At 44.6% G+C, this 20,479-nt stretch overlaps 1 protein-coding gene across 3 annotated transcripts in view; it reads right to left on the bottom strand.

The window, feature by feature from the left end:
• The window catches only part of LOC144681968 (pleckstrin homology domain-containing family G member 4B-like), a 338,637-nt gene that overhangs the window by 33,939 nt on the left and 284,219 nt on the right, over window positions 1-20,479 (bottom strand). For all 3 annotated transcript variants that reach the window (XM_078544151.1, XM_078544149.1, XM_078544150.1), the window contains exon 15: window positions 1,843-2,092. In XM_078544151.1, coding sequence (XP_078400277.1) covers window positions 1,843-2,092 — 250 coding nt within the window. The remainder of the gene's footprint in view (window positions 1-1,842; window positions 2,093-20,479) is intronic.

Here is a 20,479-nt window from a genome sequence, read left to right as displayed (position 1 = left end):
TATATACTGGTTGGGAATCTTTGAATGGGGGTCCTAAAGAACTAAGAGGAGAAAGTAGAGTCTGCCTATAGTGGGGTTGGCATTCCTGGGGTTTGGTGGTACTTGGTAGAGAATGATAGTAGTAAGAAAAGCCCAAGGTTTAAAACACTGGAGAGAGGGATATCTGGAGTTTAACAACACAGGGGCTGGCTTTCAGGGATTGCTAACAATAGAGGGAAGCAGGATTGGAACATGGCATCCCTGTGTGGAGAAGGGAGGCCTGAGGTCTGGCAGCACTAGGGAGGTAACGCTTTTCTTCTGTATCAAAGTATGGTTATTTTGTCATCTTACATATGATTTAAAAACTATATTCATGCATAGAAAATGGCCCAGTTTGATTTGCTCTACTGTAGCTCCAGAATACAGATAGTCTACATCAGGAATCTAAAGGAGTGACTAAGCTATTCAATTCAAATAAAAGCTTCTTTGCATATGTGTTTGCTGGCAGCTTCTTTTGATTTTAAGAGATATCAAACAAGTCAAATATTAAAAAGCAATTCCATTGAGCAACATATCCAAAGCCATCAGGAATAGGTAGGTATTCCCTGAGTCTTTAGACAGTCGAACTTAAACCACCACATAGAGGTTAATAGTTAGTGACATTGTGCCTACTCTACATTGTGGTTTAGCACATCAGGTGTGACTGTTACTTTTCTATCTTCTAAGGAGGTATAGTTAAGCCAGCAACTACCACAACATTTGAATTGTGTCATTTCTTATGTACATTTATCCATATATTGTTTAATGATTTAAGGACCAGTTTATTCCACTGCCTCCTTGTGGGCATGCAACAAAACCAGTAAGCCAAATTACAGTATTGAGAGCTTTCTGTTCAATGAGCTTGTAATGTGTTACTTTAGATATTAGTAATTAAGTACATACCCTGGGCTTCAGGGAGAGGAGGCTTAGCTTAGAAAGCAGTCCAAGACATTGAGCTCAAGAAGATTGTCTAAGCCTCAAAACTTAAATCTAACTTAATCTTAGAACTCTGAAACTGTAATGGAGGAGAGGGCTTCCTGTGTGTGCGAGCACATTTTCAGTATTTGAATTCTCCGCCAGATAGACATCAGGTTTCTATGCATGGAGTTGCATGAGAGGCCTGATCTGCATGTGCTTTAGACAGGTGGAGCTATTTAGTGCCACGCACAGCTGACAACTTGGGAGCAGAGATGTTCATGTAGGAAAAATGAGTCAATCAGAACTAAGCATAAGAAATGGTTTTAGTAAAATTAAACATCGTAGACAAGAAATGAGACACCCTTCATGACAGGAAAGAGATGAGAAAGCATCTTTTACAGAAAGCATCCACTGTACACAAAACTTAATATAATGTGTTGCAGTACACCTTTAAGTGGGTGTGGTTATCTGTATATATTACTAATGCAGAACTGATGCAATGTATCATGTGATTCAGACTTAGTTGCAGTTCGTTCTAAGGAAGCTACCAACTCAGATATGTGTACAAGTTCGCCAGCTGTGTAATACTGCTGCTAACCTTTTGTAACAAGGTTTCTAATACTGAAAGGTTACTCTTTAGATCACTGTCCCTCATTTCATTTAGGAATTCACCTATGCCATCATAAATTCCAGGGCAATGAACAAGTAGAATTTCTAACAGCTGCCATATCAGCACTGTTGTATACATTTGTTAAATGGTAAGCACATGCATAAGTAAGCCAATTTGGTTCCTAATCTTGCTGAGTGTATCTTAGTCCTTCCCCAACATCATACATCGCTGTTTTGAATAGACCAAAGTAAATCGGTTTTGTATAATTACATATTGTAAATTGAATATTTGCTTACGTGTCTGAGAAAGCAGTGGCTGGCACGTAGTGGGTGGTTAACACAACTTTCCAGTTCTTTCAGGAAATACTGGCTGTGGAAGTTGTAAAGCTTCTCTAGGTTTCCAAAAATAACATTGCGTTTTCCTCGCAGATCCTGAGGAACGTCAAAACGTTCCATTTCTGGGTAGTAATTATCAATGATGTACCTGAGAGATTTCACATATTCACGTTCTGTTGTGACCATTTCATCAATAATGTGTCTCAGTTTACTGTAACAAGACAGACATATTTTGGGCATTACAAAGCATATTTCAAAGTGCAGCAGCAAATATATTAATTAACTCTTGGGAAAATCATACTCCTTAAAACATACAAATAATATACAAAAGAATAGATTCTACTAACCAAATAGACATACATTTGATGGGGGTGTTGAGAAGACAGGGACAGCAGCTCTGCTTCTTTTGTTCTTAAACAAACTGTGATCACTTGATTTGGATTCATAGGGCCATTAAATTTGGTTGCCATCCTAACATAACCTAATATGGTGCTTTGCTCATATATACTTTCTGGTTCACAGATGTTAGTTTGTAGCAAATGTAAGTTTGCTACTTACTTGTTGCTCAATTCAAAGTTACTTAACTGAAAGTGAACAAGGAATACGCCCCTGTAAGAATTTGCTGTTTAATCTGAATATATTAATTGATATTATTGGTTACTTTGAACTTCTATTAAAAATGGGTCATGGCCAGTGAAATCTGCTGCTTGATTCAAATTCAACTTGGTTTAAGAAGACCAGAACAGCAAATCTTCCTAGGTTATCTAATCTTATCTGTTTCCAAATCAAAAAATCATCTGCTGCAAAACCATGTAATCATGTCCACACATAGAGAGGCAAGTGATACTCCTAGAGAAAGAGGTGACAACTGGACACTTGATAAAATTCCTGACATTGCCCTTCATTATAACCCCCAAAACATCTCTAACATTAACAAAACTGGTCTTTTTTATAAATTGAATGCAAGTAGAATCAAATAATCTTGTGACACAGAAGGAGGCCATTTGGTCCACTGAGCTTGTGACAGATACTAGCTTTCATTATTAAAATTGGCAAGATGCAGGAAAAATGTTAGGCAGAGAAATACACTCACAGTTTAAACTAGTGCTTCTGGGCAAAAAAGCTAATGCTTATTGGAAATTCTCCTCTCAAATGCTCTGTAGCATAGTGAGATAAGCAAAATTTGGTGACCAAAGCATGACACTGTAAGGCAGAAAAATCACCTTCCTAGTTGACAATGATGGGAGCTCAAATAACAAAGCAAATACAATGTCTATATTTTAGCCAATGGATACTGGGGTGATTTATGCCCTAATACAGCACAAGAAACGTCAGGTCTGAAAAACAACTGTCACGACAGTGTTGGTGTGTCACTGTTATTGGATGCTCTGAAGGCAAGTCGCATGATTCATTCCTAATGGAAGGAGCTGAAAGCAGAATTCAATGCTTCTGGCACTGAACATTCATCCCACCAGCAGAGGATGCAGCTGGATCTGACAGTCTCACACAGATGGTCGACTCTGCAGCAAATCTCTTTAAGCACACAGGTTCTCTATTATGACTGTGAGCATATACAAGTTTTGAATACATTGGTTATGGTTATAAAGCAGCCCTTACTGCCAGAGAAAGAAATCATTGAAGGGCCTAGGGACATTTCAATATATTAAAAGTTAAGTTGTTTTGCTGAGTGTTGTGAAAATGTTTAATTTCATGATTCATATGTTGTAGGCATATAACTTTTAGTTTTGGGGAAATTAAATTTGCAAATTAAAAGTAATGGAACTCTGGAATTCAGAAGTTTCCAGATCACTTAAGGTATTTACACAAGTTCTTTCCATGTGTACGGTCGAGTTCAGAGTTAGAAGTGTGAAGACAGTAAACAATAGGTGGCACTTTTCTAAGTCTTGATAGAGAGGTGATGTCTACAGTTGTCTTCATAAAGGGCAGAATCATCCCAGATTTACACTAACAGCGGTAGCAGGCAGGAAAAAACATTTTACCTGCTGGCCAGAATGGCAGCTATTCACGCTATATTGTCCCAATTCCGCCTCATTAATCATGCATTCCCGGGAAACACGCTGTTTTGATGGCAGGCGGCTTCTGATTTGCCTGCCACACCATTGCCTCCCTGCTTCCTCATGCTGGGCGCCATATTTAAAGTGCAGCCACACGCACACTTCAGTGCTTCCAGCCCAGAACTGCTGCACAGAAGACATAGCCCCAAAAGGCAAAAAAGACTGCAGCCCCCCGATTTCAGTGTCACATCCCCGGGCCACCTTCTGGGCACGGCTGAAGCCCGCTTGACGTCCTCTGCCCTCGCTCTGGTTGCGAGAGGCCCATCAGGGTGACACCACACCGGCTTGGGAGGCAGTGGCAGAAGTTGTCAGTGCCAATGTTGCACAGAGGAGGTCAGCCATCCAGTGCAGAAAATGGATGAATTATCTCATCCGTGCCGCCATGGTAAGGCAGTCATCTCATCACTCTAAACTCTCACACTCACAAGCCCATCAGCTATTCACTGGCATCTCACTCACTGCCAGCTCAAGGGACATCACCACTCTCTCTCTCACACCTCCATCTGGCCTCATCTCCCCTGGAGACTGCCTCCTCAGCCCTCATCCTCTTGAAGCTACTTGCGCAGATCAACATGTGCCCCCGCACACATCCTGGGATACCTCCCTTCCCTCCCTACCAGCACTCACCCTGCAGCCTCTTCTCTTGCCTAAGGCCAATTCTCCCCCTTCCCCAAGCAAGCCATAGCCCTGCAGCCATTAAAAAGCCACCCACGCCTTACGGCTGGTCTCATAAGTAGAGGCTTCCCATGGGCCCACTTAAAAGTGATGTGGTGCTGCATGTGAAGCCTAGTGCTGATTACTGCTAGTGCTGCTCGAAGCAAGGTAGGCAAATAAAACTCAAGTCCTGAGCGAAGGGAAGCTCGCCAAGTGCACGTCGCTTACTTTCAGTTGTGAAACACATTGGTATGCAATCATGCCAACGTGCTTGGATGATCCAGCGTGGGGGAATGATTCCAGCGAGCTGAGCTTATAATGATATGCAGATGTATTATAATGGCGTTCTCGACATATGGCAGCAGGAAACGTGGCCCGCCACTGACAGGTGGAGCAGATGATTGCAAACTGGTTTCACAATGACGTGAAACTGCTTTTTGGCCTTCTCGCCATTTTTCTGCTCATGCCCGCCAAAGGGTTTAAATTATTCGTATGAGTCCCAGATGAGAAAAGGTTTACCCTTTGCTTTTGAACAAGGGGAGATCTTAAAGTGTCCACATACTTTTCAGATCAAAAGACAATTTTGGAAGTTGAAGTTACTTGGTTGAAATCTCTATCTAGGACATCCCAGGAGGGCCATGTTGCTGTGAGGTTAGATTGTGTATAAAAGAATCTGGCACATATAAGGTTAATGTGGGACTGAGTACAGTACCGCCCACACAGTGATGCAAGAGAGCACATGACCTGTACCCAGAAGTCATATGTACCTGCAAGCATGGAGACAGTGTCTAGCTTGTACCCTTTACTGTATACTTATAAGTAGTTTTAAGAGTCAATAAAGATTTACAGTTACCTTACATATGACCAGGGGTGTACTGCCAAATTTTGAGGTGCAGGAGCTCCAAGAAAGTGTGGGCCATATCATTTCTAAATGCACTATTATGTTGTTTTCCTATGTATTAATCATGAGTCCCCAAACATCAGTAAAACTATGCTTTTTAAGTGAAAAATATTAGCGCCGGTAGGCATTTTATTTGGAACCATGTGGTATTTTAAATCATTAGTTTTTAGCATAGCTAGAATTTCATTATGCAACAGCTTAATTTTTTAATTCAAGCCTACTAAAAGTGTGAATTCCAGGAAACATTGCTTACTTCTGACTGGGGAATGGTATATAGAGGGACCACTGCTTTTTTTGATTTATATTATCAATCTAGACCTGGGTGTACAGGGCACAATTTCAAAATTTGAAGATGATGCCAGACTTGGAAGTATTGTGAACTGTGAGGAGGATAGTGATAGACTTCAAGAGGATATAGATAGGCTAGTGGAATGGGCAGACATGTGGCAAATGAACTTTAATGTAGAGAAGTGTGAAATGACACATGTTGGTCAGAGAATAAGGAGACGTGACATAAAATTAAAGGAATTCTAAAGGAAATACAGGAGCAGAGGGTCCTGGGTGTTTTTGTGCACGAATCATTGAAGGTGGCAGGGCAGGTTGAGAAAGCAATTAATAAATTATACTGAATCCTGGGTTTTATAAGTAGGGGCACAGAGTACAAAAGCAAGTAAGCTGTGAACCTTAATAAAAACATTGGTTTAGCTTCAATGGGAAAGATGTGCAGTTTTTAGAAAGGGTGCAGGAAAGATTTACGAGAATACAAACATACAAATGAGTAGGCGGCCACTTGGCCCTTCAAGTCTGCTTCACCATTCAATGAGATCATGGCTGATCTGATTATAACCTCAACTCCACATTTCTGCCTACCCCCGATAACCTTTCACCCCTTGCTTATCAAGAATCTATCTACCTCTGCCTTAAAAATATTCAAAGACTCTGCTTCCACTGCTTTTTGAGTAAGAGTGTTCTGAAGACTCTCAACCCTCAGAGAAAAAAATTCTCCAACTCTCTGTCCTAAATGGGTGAGCCCTTATTTTTAAACAGTGTCCCCAGTGCTAGATTCTCCCACAAGAGGAAACATTCTCTCCACATTGACCTCAGGTTCTTATATGTCTTAATCAAGTAATGGTTCTGAGGATGAGAAGCTTCAGTTATGTGGATAGATTGGTGAAGCTTTTCTCCTTGGAGGAGAATATTGAGAGGAGATTTGTTAGGCATGTTCAAAAACATGAGGGGTTTGGACACAGTAAATGGGGAGAAACTGTTCCCATCGGCAGAAGTCAAGAACCCTAAGGTGATTAATAAAAGAACCAGAGGCGACATGAGGATATTCTTCTTTATGCACCATGTGGTTTGGATCTGGAATGCACTGTTTGGGCGTGTGGTGGAGACAGATTCAATTGTGGTATTCAAAAAGAAACTGGATAATTATCTCGAGAAAATATTTTACAGAAGTACAGGGAAAAGGTAGAGGAGTGGAATTAGCTGAGTTGCTGTTGCAGAGAACTGATTCAGAGACAATGTGCTGAATGGTCTCCTTCTGTGCTGTAACCATTCTATGATTCTAGTAAAGATACATTCAAGGTTCTTGATAAACACATGAGGAAGAAAGAAGCTGAAAGTTACCCTGATAGTGTGATCAGGAGGGTGGGAGGAGGCTTGTGTGGAGCATAAACACTAACATAGATGAAATAGGCCAAGTGGCCTGTTTCTGTGCTATAAGTTCCATGTAAAGCTGCCAGCAGGGAATACAAACACCATCCTGCATTTCACATCCTCAGGCCATCACAGCCAAAGGATTAATGCTCAGTGGGAAAATGCAGCAGGGTGTTTGGGGATATTGATGCTGCTTTAGATCCCAGGGAACCTTGAGCTTCAAAGACTCTTAAATGCCTGTTTATGAGAAAGCTGTGTGCAGGGAGTTGTAAGATCTGTATTTTTTTTACAGTCAGGGAGCTGTACAGGAGGGTTACTGCTGCACATTGGCTCAGCGACATTCAGCAGCAGCAGCATGAGGCCCAGGACACTGGGCCCAGCCTAACCTCCGCCACCTCAACCTCCCCAGGCTCCAGATTCACAGCCATGAGCTGTGGACATTTCAGCCAACTCTTACTGCCCGGCCTGAACTCAAGCTCCAGGAACTTGTGGCCAAGCTTGCCCTTGCGCCGCACATAATAACCCAGGTAGTTAAAAGCAAAATACTGCGGATGCTGGAAATCTAGAACAAAAACAAAAATATCTGGAAAAACTCAGCAGGTCTGACAGCATCTGCGGAGAGGAATACAGTTGACGTTTTGAGTCCGTATGACCCTTCATCAGAACTAAGACGTATAGAAATGAGATGAAATATAAGCTGGTAGAGGGGGGTGGGTGGGACAGGTAGAGCTCAATAGGGGGCCAGTGATAGGTGGAAGCCAAGAAGAGACTGCCAAAGATGTCATAGACAAAAGGGTGTTGACGGTGGTGATATTATCTAAAGGATGTGCTAATGGGGACATTAAGGGTAGAAAGCAGGACGAGCAAGTGGCAGATGGCCCTAGTGGGGGTGGGGTGGGAGGAAAGGATCGAAATGGGCTAAAAGATGGAGATGAAACAATAGAGCAAAAAAAATTTAAAATAGGAGGGAAAAGAAAAATATATTTGTAAAAAATTTTTTTTAATTATTGGAAAAAGGGGGATCGGAAAGGGGGTGGGGATGGAGGAGAGAGTTCATGATCTGAAATTGTTGAACTCAATATTAAGTCCGGAAGGCTGTAAAGTGCCTAGTCGGAAGATGAGGTGCTGTTCCTCCAGTTTGCGTTGAGCTTCACTGGAACATTGCAGCAGGCCAAGGACGGACATGTGGGCATGAGAGCAGGATGGTGTGTTGAAATGGCAAGTGACAGGGAGGTCTGGGTCATGCTTGCGGACAGACTGAAGGTGTTCTGCAAAGCGGTCACCCAGTCTGCGTTTGGTCTCTCCAATGTAGAGGAGACTGCATTGGGGGCAGCGAATGCAGTAGACTAAATTGAGGGAAGTGCAAGTGAAGCGCTGCTTCACTTGAAAGCAGTGTTTGGGCCCTTGGACGGTGAGGAGGGGGGAAGTAAAGGGGCAGGTGTTGCACCTTCTGCGGTTGCATGAGAAGGTGCCGTGGGAGGGAGTTGAGGTGTAGGGAGTGATGGAGGTGTGGACCAGGGTGTCCCGGAGGGAACGATCCCTGCGGAAAGCCGCCAGGGATGGTGAAGGGAAGATGTGTTTAGTGGTGGCATCATGCTGGAGTTGGCGGAAATGGCGGAGGATGATCCTTTGAACGCGGAGGCTGGTGGGGTGATAAGTGAGGACAAGGGGGACGCTATCATGGTTCTGGGAGGGAGAGGAAGGTGTGAGGGGGATGCGCGGGAGATGGGCCAGACACGGTTGAGGGCCCTGTCAACCACCGTGGGTGGAAAACATCGGTTATGGAAGAAGGAAGACATGTCAGAGGAACTGTTTTGGAAAATGGCATCATCAGAACAGATGCGACAGAAGCGAAGGAACTGAGAGAACGGGATGGAGTCCTTACAGGAAGCTGGGTGTGAGGAGCTGTAGTCGAGGTAGCTGTGGGAGTCGGTAGGTTTGTAATGAATATTGGTGGACAGTCTATCACCAGAAATTGAGACTGAGAGGTCAAGGAAGGGAAGAGAAGTGTCAGAGATGGACCATGTGAAAATGATGGAGCGGTGGAAATTGGAAGCAAAATTAATACATTTTTCCAGATCCAGACGAGAGGATGAAGCGGCACAGAAGCAGTCATTGTTGTACCAGAGAATGAGTTGTGGGAGGGGGCCTGAGTAGGGCTGGAACAAGGAATGTTCCACATACCCCATAAAGAGACAGGCATAACTGGGGCCCATGCGGGTACCCATAGCCACACCTTTTATTTGGAGGAAGTGAGGGGAGTTTAAGGAGAAATTGTTCAGTGAGAGGACGTTCAGCCAGACGGAGGAGAGTAGTGGTGGATGGGGATTGTTCGGGCCTCTGTTCGAGGAAGAAGCGGAAAGCCATCAGACCATCCTGGTGGGGGATGGAGGTGTAGAGGGATTGGACGTCCATGGTGAAGAGGTGGCGGTTGGGGCCAGGGAACTGGAATTTGTTGATATGATGTAGGGTGTCAGAGGAATCACGGATGTAGGTGGGAATGAGTTCCGTGGGGCAGAAACAGGCTGACATGATCAGTCTGCCGGGACAGTCCTGTTTGTGGATTTTGGGTAGGAGGTAGAAGCGGGCTGTCCAAGGTTGGGAGACTCTGAGGTTGGAAGCTGTGGAGGGAAGATCTCCAGAGGAGATGAGGTCAGTGACAGTCCAAGAAACAATGGCTTTGATGTTCAGTGGTGGGGTCATAGTCCAGCGGGAGGTAGGAGGAAGTGTCTGCGAGTTGACGCTCAGCCTCTGTGAGGTAGAGGTCAGTGCGCCAGCCAACAACAGCACCACCCTTGTCAGCAGGTTTAATGACAAAGTCAGGGTTGGACTTGAGAGAACGGAGTGCAGCAAGTTCAGAAAGAGACAGGTTAGAGTGGGTGAGAGGAGCAGAGAAATTGAGACGACTGATGTCACGCCGACAGTTCTCAATGAAAAGATCAAGAGCAGGTACAAATCCAGAGGGAGGGGTCAGGTAACCCAGGTAGTGTTCACTTGACATGGTCCCCATGCGGGCTGCCTCTGTGTCACAGGTCACGCAGCTCCACGTGGTTGCGAGAGGATTTCCCTCTAGTTCCGATTGTTGCCATCAATGAGCCAAATCTCCCTCCACGTGCTACTCACGGAAACAAGTAGCTTCAATATTGGAGGCAGTGAGGATTAAAATCAACACCAATCTTAAAGATTGAAAATCCAGTGAGATAATTAATGGAGAGGATTCCAGTGAGATCAATGGAAAGAAAAATCATGTGAGGTGTATAACAGATGGCCAATCAGCAAAGGAGACTTTACCATCCAGAGGTGAGCATTAAAGCCTTTAAATAGGAGGTACTGGAGCCTCACTCCAGCAGAACTAAACCACTGGCGGGCCCCCCCAACCCCCACTCACCTCCCCCCAACCCCCCACCTCACCCCCACTCCCCACCTCAACCTGACTCCCCTCTCTCCATCCCCTCCTCCGAACCTCCCCCACTGGCCTCTCCCAACACCTCAACTCTCCTCCCAACACTCCAACTCCCCTCCCCACAACACCCTGATTCCCCTCACGGGAACACCCCAACACCCCAAGCTCCCCAGCGCAGCAGCGAGTGAAACTGACCTCACAGACTGGCTTCAAAAATCAGAACTCAGCCTGAAGGTTTCGATTTTTTTTTAAACCGTTCTGTTAGGTCCTAAGCTCTGGCTGCTCAGCATGGATGATGAGAACGCCATTTAAGACACCAAGCCCTGGTTGGAGGTGCCAGTGTGTATGACTACGAAGACTACTTCAGACCTACCGAAGTGTAAGCAGCACCAGAGAGACATATGAGAGAGAGAGACAGAGACAGAGAGAACGAACCAAATGTTTTGCAAAATTAGGACTTTGTATTGCATAATTTGTGGGGTGCTGAAGTTTCTATCAAGTGCTTTTCAATAGTTGCTTTGATGTGGAAAGCAAAAAGTGCATGATTACACTTTGGGAATCAAAAGAGATTGTGGGATGCAAGGCAGAGATTTATGTAAGAACATCTGTCATAAGGAAAATGTTAGAAGTTATTATTGAAGAAGTTATAGCAGGGCACTTGGATAAGCTCAAGGTCATCAGGCAGAGTCAACATGGTTTTGTGAAAGGGAAATTATGTTTAACCAACTTAGTGGAGTTCTTTGAGGAAGTGACATGTGTTGTGGTTAAAGGGGAACCTTTTGGTGTACTATACTTGGATTTCCAGAAGGCATTTGATAAAGTGCTACATCAAAGGTTATTGCGGAAAATAGAAGCTCATGGTATAGGGGGTAACATATTGGCATGGATAGAAGATTGGCTGGCTAACAGAAGCAGAGAGTAGGCATAAATGGGTCTTTTTCAGGTTGGCAAGACGTAACAAGTGGCATGCCACAGGGATCAGTGCTGGGACCTCAACTGTTTACAATTTATATAGATGACTTGGATGAAGGGACTGAAGGGATGGTTACCAAATTTGCTGATGGCACAAAGATAGGTAGGAAAGGACGTTGTGAAGAAGACATAAGAAGGCTACAAACAGACATAGATAGGTTAAGTGAGTGGGCAAAGATCTGGCAGATGGAGTATAATGTGGGAAAATGTGAAATAGTCCATTTTGGCAGGAAGAATAAAAAGAGAAGCATATTATCCAAATGGTGAGAAATTGCTCAGCTCTGAGGTGCAGAGGGATTTGGGTGCCCTAGTGCATGAATCACAAAAGGTTAGTGTGCAAGTACAGCAAGTAGTTAGGAAAGCTAATAGAATGTTATCATTTATTGTGAGGGGAATTGAATAAAGAAGTAGGGAGATTATGATCAATTGTACAGGGCACTAGTGAGACCACATTTAGAGTACTGTGTACAGCATTGGTCACCTTATTTAAGGAAGGATGTAAATGCGTGCAAAGCAATTCAGAGAAGGTTTACCAGACTAATACCTGGAATGGAAGGGTTGTCTTATGATGAAGGTTGGACTGACTAGGCTTGTATCCTCTGGAGTTTAGAAGAGTAAGAGGTAACTTGAGTGAAACATATAAGATCCTGATGGTCTTGACAGGGTGGATGTGGAGAGGATGTTTCCTCTTGTGGAAGAATCTAGGACTAGGGGGCACTGTTTAAAAATAAGGGGTTGCCTATTCAAAACAGAGATGAGGCAAAATTTTTCCACTCAGGGTCGTGAGTCTTTGGAACACTCTTCCTGAAAAGGTGGTGGAAGCAGAGTCTTTGAATATTTTTAAGGCAGAGATGGATAGATTCTTAATAAGCAAAGGGGTAGGTGGGATGCAGATTTCAGGTTACTATCAGGTCAGCCATGATCTTACTAAATGACAGAGCAGGCTCAAGGGGCTAAATGGCCTACTCCTGCTCCTTGTTCGTAGCATATAGTCATCCTCAATCTTTTCAGCCCTGCCGCTGGCCATGGGCTCAGTCATGACCACACCAATGATGGCAAGCACTATATTTTTCAATTGGGTGAAGACATGCAGCCATGCCTGTCCTGCGGCAGTAAGGTGCTACTTTTTGGTTCTGTACCACTTTATTCTGCAAAAGAGAGGGAAGTGTGTCAGTGAGCATGATGCAATGTGACTGGGTGGTGGGATTGTCATGGTTGAATAGCTGGCAGTGAAAAGTGTGCTAGGTAAGAGATATGGATGTGAGGCTTGCAGCAGTGTGAGAGAGTGAGATAAAGCTATGAATGTGAGGTATGAGTCATAATTGACATAGTTGTTGGCAGGTGAGTGATGGGGGTCTGGTGCATTGAACAGGCTACTGGTGAAGTTGGTAGAATGTGGCATTTAAAGATCCATTCACTAACCTTGATCACTCATTGAATTTATTTCAGCACTGCATTACACCCCTGGCATTGACTTGTATGGACATCAGCTCCCACTGCCATCTCAGGAGTTTGTTTACAGGGCCTCCTGGCTCCTTGTGGATAGAGAACCTCTGTCCTCCTGTGCACCTCCTACAGGAAGGCCTCCAGTGCTGCTTCAGAGAAACTTGGAGCTTGCTCTCTACCATGTTAAGTCATCCCTAAGTCCAAGTCACTTTTAGAATGAATTTCAGCATTTGCTCAAAGTCAAAATAAACCTCTCTTTTAGAAGTGCAACCCTGCTTTAAGTAGCTCAGGCCAGCTTGAACTCGTGCTAACCTCTAAAGATGTAAGAAAAGGAACAGGAGTAGGTCATTCAGCCCATCAAGCCTGCTCTGCCATTCAATAAGATCATGGGTGATCTGATCGTGGCCTTAACTCCACTTCACTGCCCACCTCCGATAGCACTCAACTCCCTTGTGGATCAAAAACCTGAATACATTCAAGGCTGAGTTACACAATGGCACCACTGCTCTCTGGGGTAGAGAATCCCAAAGATTAACGACCCTCTGAGAGAAGAAATTCCTCCTAATCTCCGTCTTCAATGGGAGACCCTTTATTCTGAAACTGTGGCTCTTAGCTCGAACTTGGACGCATAGGAAGGAAAAGCTACATGAATAATGTCCCAGTCATCATGTCAACAGCCAAACAATGGGTCAGATCTTCCATTCTCTGGAGGTACCCTGGAAGATGCGCTGGTGGACCCTCGGAAGTCCCCAATCAAAGGCTGCACAGGAAATGCCTGGGGAGTTTCAACTTCCGTTGGGCAATTACTCTGCAACTAGAACCATCTGATACTCCAATTTAATGTCAGAGACTTCAGATGGTTCCAACCCAGAATAGTTAGCAAATTAGAAGGATTAAAACCAGTTCTAACTCCTGGGTAACTATACTACTGACCCCTCTAGCACTCCATCTCCTGACTACCTTCCCTCCCGACCATACCCCATTCCCGACTACCCCCTAATCCCAGATTTTCCCCCAACCACCACCAACCCCTCCCCCACCCAACCCATCACACCCCCTCATCCACTTGCATTACCAGGAAACATTTACCGTCGCTCCTAGCTTCTCAAAGTGGCTGGGACATTTACACTTACCAGTACATGGCAGCTAGAACCATAAAAAGGGAGCGAGGCTTCATTCTCCCCCACCCCTGCGACACTCCTACACGACACTGAAAGACGCCCGGAACAGCCACACTCCACATTTCTCAACAGGCCTGGGTCGGAAGTCCAGGCGAGAAATGTAGAGCTTCAGTCTAAGGTGGGAAAATAGAGGCAGAGTAGTAATCTGACAGTGATTGCCACTCCAGAGAAGATTCGGCCCAACATGTTCAAAAGCCAACATCCTAGTGATTCAGCTTGATTTTTAAATATTCCCTGCAGGGTAGCATATACCATTAAATATTTAAATTCAACATCAAGAATTTGCTCATTTCCATCAGCAATCAGAGTCCCTGAAGTGTCAAAGGTGAGGACATACATCTGATCCTCTCCTGCAGGTCAGTGGGGAAAACATATGGTTGGAGTTTTGCCCTCCATGGGATAAGACACAGCTGTTTCCTGGATATATGTTTGCAAAAACAAAAATGGCAGCACTCACAAGTAAAGGCTCACCTTTGATGTGCCAGATGCAGAGCCTTGCATATCAGGGCCTCATATTGAGATTTTGTGTGCACCTGGAATTGCAGACCCAACATTGGGACCATTTCAAGATCAACCTGCATAACCCTGCCACCAATTCAATCCCTTCTTCCAGTCACTGTCTCAGACATAACCACATTGTCTACACCCTTGGTTTCCTATTCAAACCTGAGCCGAACATCTGACACTCTGCCACAAAGATCACTTACTTCAACTTCCTTAACAGTACCTGCCTTTCACCTAAGCTCAGCTCATTTGTCGCTGAAACTATAATCAATGAGCAGAATTTTGAGGTTGTTGGACGGGCATGATGTGCGGCCCGGGAGCGCCCAAGAAATAGCCCGTTGCTCGTGATTGGCCCCCCGCCATGATTTCACGTTGGTTGGCCAATTAACGGCCAGCCAGCGTGAAGCGTGCGCTGAATGGCTCAGCGCTGCCAGGGTGGGGGCGGGGGGAGGGCAAGTGCTGAAGTCAGCGCGGGCACAGGGGAGCACACAATGAAAGCTCCCTGAAGGCAGAGAGCTGCCTCAGGGAGCTGAACATTTTAAAACCATCAAATTAAGATTTTAAAATGCAGAAAAAGGTGTCCACACATCGGACTCACTCACCTAAACATATAGATTATAAAAATTCTGCCCCAACATTTTAATTTTAAAATATTAATATCAGAAACCTCATCCAGCCCTTGGATGAGGTTTCCTCAAAAATCCAAAGGCCGCCTGGTAGATTTGCCTGCCCGCCATTATAACGTTGGGCGGACAGTGAAAAATCAAGGTTAAACAATACATTAATGGCCTTGATAGGCCTCTTAATTGTTGGTGGGCGCACTGCCATGTCTCGCGCGTGCCTGCCAACTGAAATATCAGATGAGTACACAATGACGTTGGGATGCTTGCCCGGTATGGTCAGGTGTGCACCCGCACGCTGAGCGAAAAATCCTACCCAATGTCTTTCTCCCTTCTGGATTGACTAATCCAATGGGCATCTGGAAGACCTCTTACTTCCATCCTTTATAAGCTTCAGTCACACAAAACTCTTTGGGCTTCCACTGTTCCTAGTTTTACCATTTAAAAAATACTCAAATTTATCTTTCTCAGATCCAAAATGGATGACCTCACACTTACCCACATTGCAATCCATCTGTCACAGTTTGTCCCATTCACTTAATTTATTTTTCTATTTGTAATTTTCTGCAAATGCGAACTTTCTGCTCCCGTCTACACTATTTGCTATGCCACTAATCTCTGTCTCATTGGCAAACTTAGATATATGGCTTTATATTGTGTTATCCAAGTTATTAATAAATAGTCATTAGTTGAGGCCCCAAAACATTCCTAGTTGCCCTTGAGGTGGCAATGGTGAAGGTGGTGAGACGCCATCTTGAACTGCTGCAGTCCATGTGGTATAGGTATACCTAACAGGTGGCTTACAAAGTAATTTCAGAGGGCAGTTAAGCGTTAAACCACATTACTGTGGGTCTGGAGTCCCACGTAGGCCAGGTAAGGATGGCAGATTAGTGAACCTGATGGGTTTTTACAAAAATCTGGTAGTTTCAATATCATTAATGAGATTAGCATTTTATTTCATATTGATTAATTGAATTTAAATTTCACCAGCTGCTGTAGTGGGATTTGAACTCACGTCTCCACAGCATTAGTGCGGGCCTCGGATTAATAGTTCAGTAACATTACAACTTTTCTACCCTCCTCCTATTCTGCCATTGTCCCTTTTATTCCATGGGCTTTAATTTTACTAACAAGCCTGCCACGTGGCACTTTATCAAACACCTTTTGGAAGTCAATGTATAGCGCATCAACCCTCTCTGTTCCCTCATCAAAAAAAAGAGAATGATAGTGATAGGCTTCAGGGGCACATAGGCAGGGTGGTCGAATGGATGGATACATGGCTGATGAAATTCAGCATAGAAAAGTGAGAGTGATACATTTTGGTGGGAAGAATGAGAGAATGTACAAGCTAGATGATATAATTTTAAAGTGGGTGTAAGAAGAGAAACATGGGGTTGTTTGTCCACAAATCTTTAAAGGTGTAATGATAGGTTAACAAAGCAATTGATAAAGCATATGGGATCTTGGACTTTACAAACTGAAGCACAAGGGTACATTGCCTTTACGTCAAAGGTGGGCTTCTGGGTGTTTTCTTATCCACTGTTTAATTTAATTTTTTTACAGCGCCTAATGAAGCTGGATGTATCCAATGGCTTCAAGCTATGATGAACTCTGATACTTACCTTAATCAGCATCAGAGATCGGGGGTTTGGATGCCAGGAGCTACAGTTCCCAGTGGACCTCAGGCCTCCTGCGCATGCACCAGTTGGGAAATGGCAGCACACACGCAGTTAGTGCCTTTTTATGGCCAGGAAATAGCCCTGCGTGTTCATTTTTCTTGTTTAATAAATGTCGTTATAAGGTCATCAGCAGGCTCCTGTGAATTTGTTCAGTAACTTGCCTCCACGGTTTGTGGGAAAAAACAAAGTTAGGATCTATCAAACCAGGTTTCACTTTGGGATCTGACCTGTCCAGCAACAAAGCATAACTGTGTGAAATGTTTCGCAGCGATTCCACAAGGTCTCCAGTTATACAGTTGATATACCTGACTTAATAATTTACATAGTTTAGGACATTTACTTAAGGTTGAAACAGCAACAGACATATTTTCCATCAACAAAATGTTAATAAATATATAAATGCCTCTCCCTTCAGTTGTCAAAGCTAACATATCTGCACTATTTTTGTATTTAGTGGCAATGACACTTAAGAAGCTGAAAACTTTTAGAGCCAAGTTCAATAAAAGTCCAATATCTATGTACCTTATAGTGTTTCCCTATTAGCTGATGCAAGACAATTCATCCGGCTTTAGTAAAGTGATACAGCTTTAATACAGTAAACTTCTGAGCACTGGCATAGATTGCTACTCCGATTTTGCATTTCCATTGACCCTTAAGCACCACAATAGACTAATAACACATCAGCCTGGGAACAAGATGACATCACATTTCTGCCATTCACTGGTGTCAACCTCATAAATTGGTGATGAATAAGAACCAAAACTTTTCCTGCTGAGAACAATTCAATTACATATTATTTTTCCAAATTGTATATCTTGAACTATGCTGCAAGTTCTTCCACAAGCTCTGTGTTCGGCTCCTTCATTAATCATTATCTTGTCTTGTTTTTACAATGAATCTAACAGGTAGGTATTGACCAGGCTTCCAAATATTCACTTATCTCTAGGACGCTAGCTAATTAATTTTCAAGTTTTTATATCACAGAAAAATATATTAAATTCATTCAGTCTGATGTGCTGTGGCAGTCCCTTTTTCATAACATACATGGTATCATTTGCACATTTTCCCACAGAGATGAACATTCTTTATTTTGTCTTGCATACAATTATCGAAAGAAACTTAAAAGAAAACATGATAAAAAGCACAAACTGGGCTGCCTGATCTGTTTGGTAATAGTGTTGCATGTACGATACAGAAGACAAAAGACCCAAGTTCAATCTGTGATTTGGGTTTAGCTACTAATGTAAGCCACAGAGCATCATTGAAAGCTCTACAATTTAGCCTCAGTGAAGGGGGAGGGAAAAAAATGGCAGTATTGACAAACCAACCAAGTTGACACTACACACACTTGGATATTCAGCAAAATACGAGCATAGGCTTGAAAAGTTATTGACACTCGCTGTCCATTCTAATATCTTGTACAAGGGACCATTCAAAGAGTCTATGATACCAATGGAATACAGGAACAACAGTAAGCCATTTACCCCTTGATTCTGTTTCACTATTTAGTGAGATTATGGCTGATCTGTGACCAAATTCCACATACTTGCCGTTGCCCCGAATCCTAGAAATTCTTTGGTTAACAAAAGCATATTAATCTCAGCTTTAACAATTGATCCAGCAACAAGTTCCAAACTTGTGGGCAGAAGTGCACCTTAACTTCAGTCCTGAATGGTCTGCTTCTAATTTTTGGACCATGGGCAGAATCGTCCTGGATTTGGACTAAGTGGGGTAGCGGGTGGTAAAACCATTTTACCCACCGGCAGCAATGGCAGCTTTTCACGCCTGTCATCCCAAACCTGTTGCATCAATTATGCATTCCCGAGAAACATGCCGTTTCCATGGCGGGCAGGCTCTCATTCGCCCGCCACGCCATCACCTCGCCGCTTCATCATGCTGGGTGCCATATTTAAAGTCCAGTCCTGCACACACATCTCAGTGCTTCCAGCCCACAACTGCTGCAGGGAAGATGTCCATGAAAGGCAAAAAGACCGCAGCCCCCAGGTTTAATGACACATCGCTGGAATGCCTTTTGGGTGCCGTGGAGGCCCACGATGATGCCTTCTAACCCCCCACACCCGCTCCCCGGCCGCAGGATGGGAGATGGTGTCAGTGCTGGTCAGCGCCAACATCCTGCAAAAGAGGATAGCCACCCAGTGCCACAAGAGGATGAATGATTTCCTCCGTTCCGCCAGAGTAAGTCACTCTTCTCATCACTCTCAACTCACAAATCCATCAGACATTCATAGCGCCCTCACTCAATGCCAGTTCAAGGGGCATCACCATTCACTCTCTCACACACAACTTGATTGTCCTCATCCTGTCCATGGTACCACTCACCACCCACACAGGCTAGGCATACTTATCATCTGGCCTGATAGGGTTCCTGCTTACACTCTTCTCCATCTCTATTCATGCAGGACAAACTGGCACACAACAACAGGGATAGGTCACAGACCAGCGCGGGAATGCCTGAAATCAAGATTCTCACGGACTTTGAAACCGAGCCATCCAGCTAGCTGGTGAGGATCTGGACCATTCCTGTGCTGACAGTGAGGTTAGCGGTGCTCTACCAAGTGGGGATCCAGCAGTGCAACATCCATCAGACAGCCATGCTGTAAGTGGTATGTCCTGTTTCACAGGCCACTGCTGTGCACTAATTATCTCCACTTGCTTCCTCAGGCACATCTGGAAAACAGCCGATGGAGTCCATGACCCAGGGCCTTTGATCAAGCCTCTAAGAAACTGCTGAAGAGGAATCTGGAGGCAGCCTCATTGAAGTCCCATCACAGCGCTCACCCACACCCTCCATCAGCACAGAGACACACACCTTGGTGGGACCTAGCTTTACAGTCGCCATCACAATCTGGTGAACATATCGCACTGTCTGATCCGCAGCAGGCGGAGGAAGGGACTTCCCAGGTTTCCAGCACTCGGAGGACGGCTGGAGGCCAGAAATTTGCTGAGTCCGAGTCAGATGACAAGCCTTGGTCATGTCACAGTTGCTGGAGCTGCAAAGGCAAGCTCGGGGACATCAGGAAGGGATGTCCGCTGCACTCCTCAGACTGCAAGGCATGATGGAGTCTGTCCACCTTCAGGCTGAGGTGATAGCACCGGCAGGCCAACGCACCAAGGTCAACACTGGTGGGATGGCGGCTGCCATAGAGGCCTTGGTCCAGGACATTGCTCCTGCACAGCTGTGCGGGCTCAACTCCATTGCTGACACCATAGATGGCCTCCAACAGTGTGTACATGAGAGGGGTGTGGGGCAGCTCGATCTCACTCCAGCTACCCCTGCTCCTCGAGGAGTCAGCCTTTGGACCCTGGGTACCAATATGGAGGAGGATAGGCAGCTGTACCCCACCCCACCCAACCTCTGGGGCCATCCATCCAGGTGACTCTGGGAGTGTCTGATCCATCCGAATCCCCTCTTCCTGTGACTCCAGCTCAAGAGGTCAAGTGGGGTGTCACACATCAGGACCCCAAAACGCAGGCTGGGACCCT

This window comes from Cetorhinus maximus, chromosome 6 (assembly GCF_964194155.1).
Source record: "Cetorhinus maximus chromosome 6, sCetMax3.hap1.1, whole genome shotgun sequence".
Taxonomy (NCBI): domain Eukaryota; kingdom Metazoa; phylum Chordata; class Chondrichthyes; order Lamniformes; family Cetorhinidae; genus Cetorhinus; species Cetorhinus maximus.
This window is presented reverse-complemented; position numbering and strand designations above follow the sequence as displayed.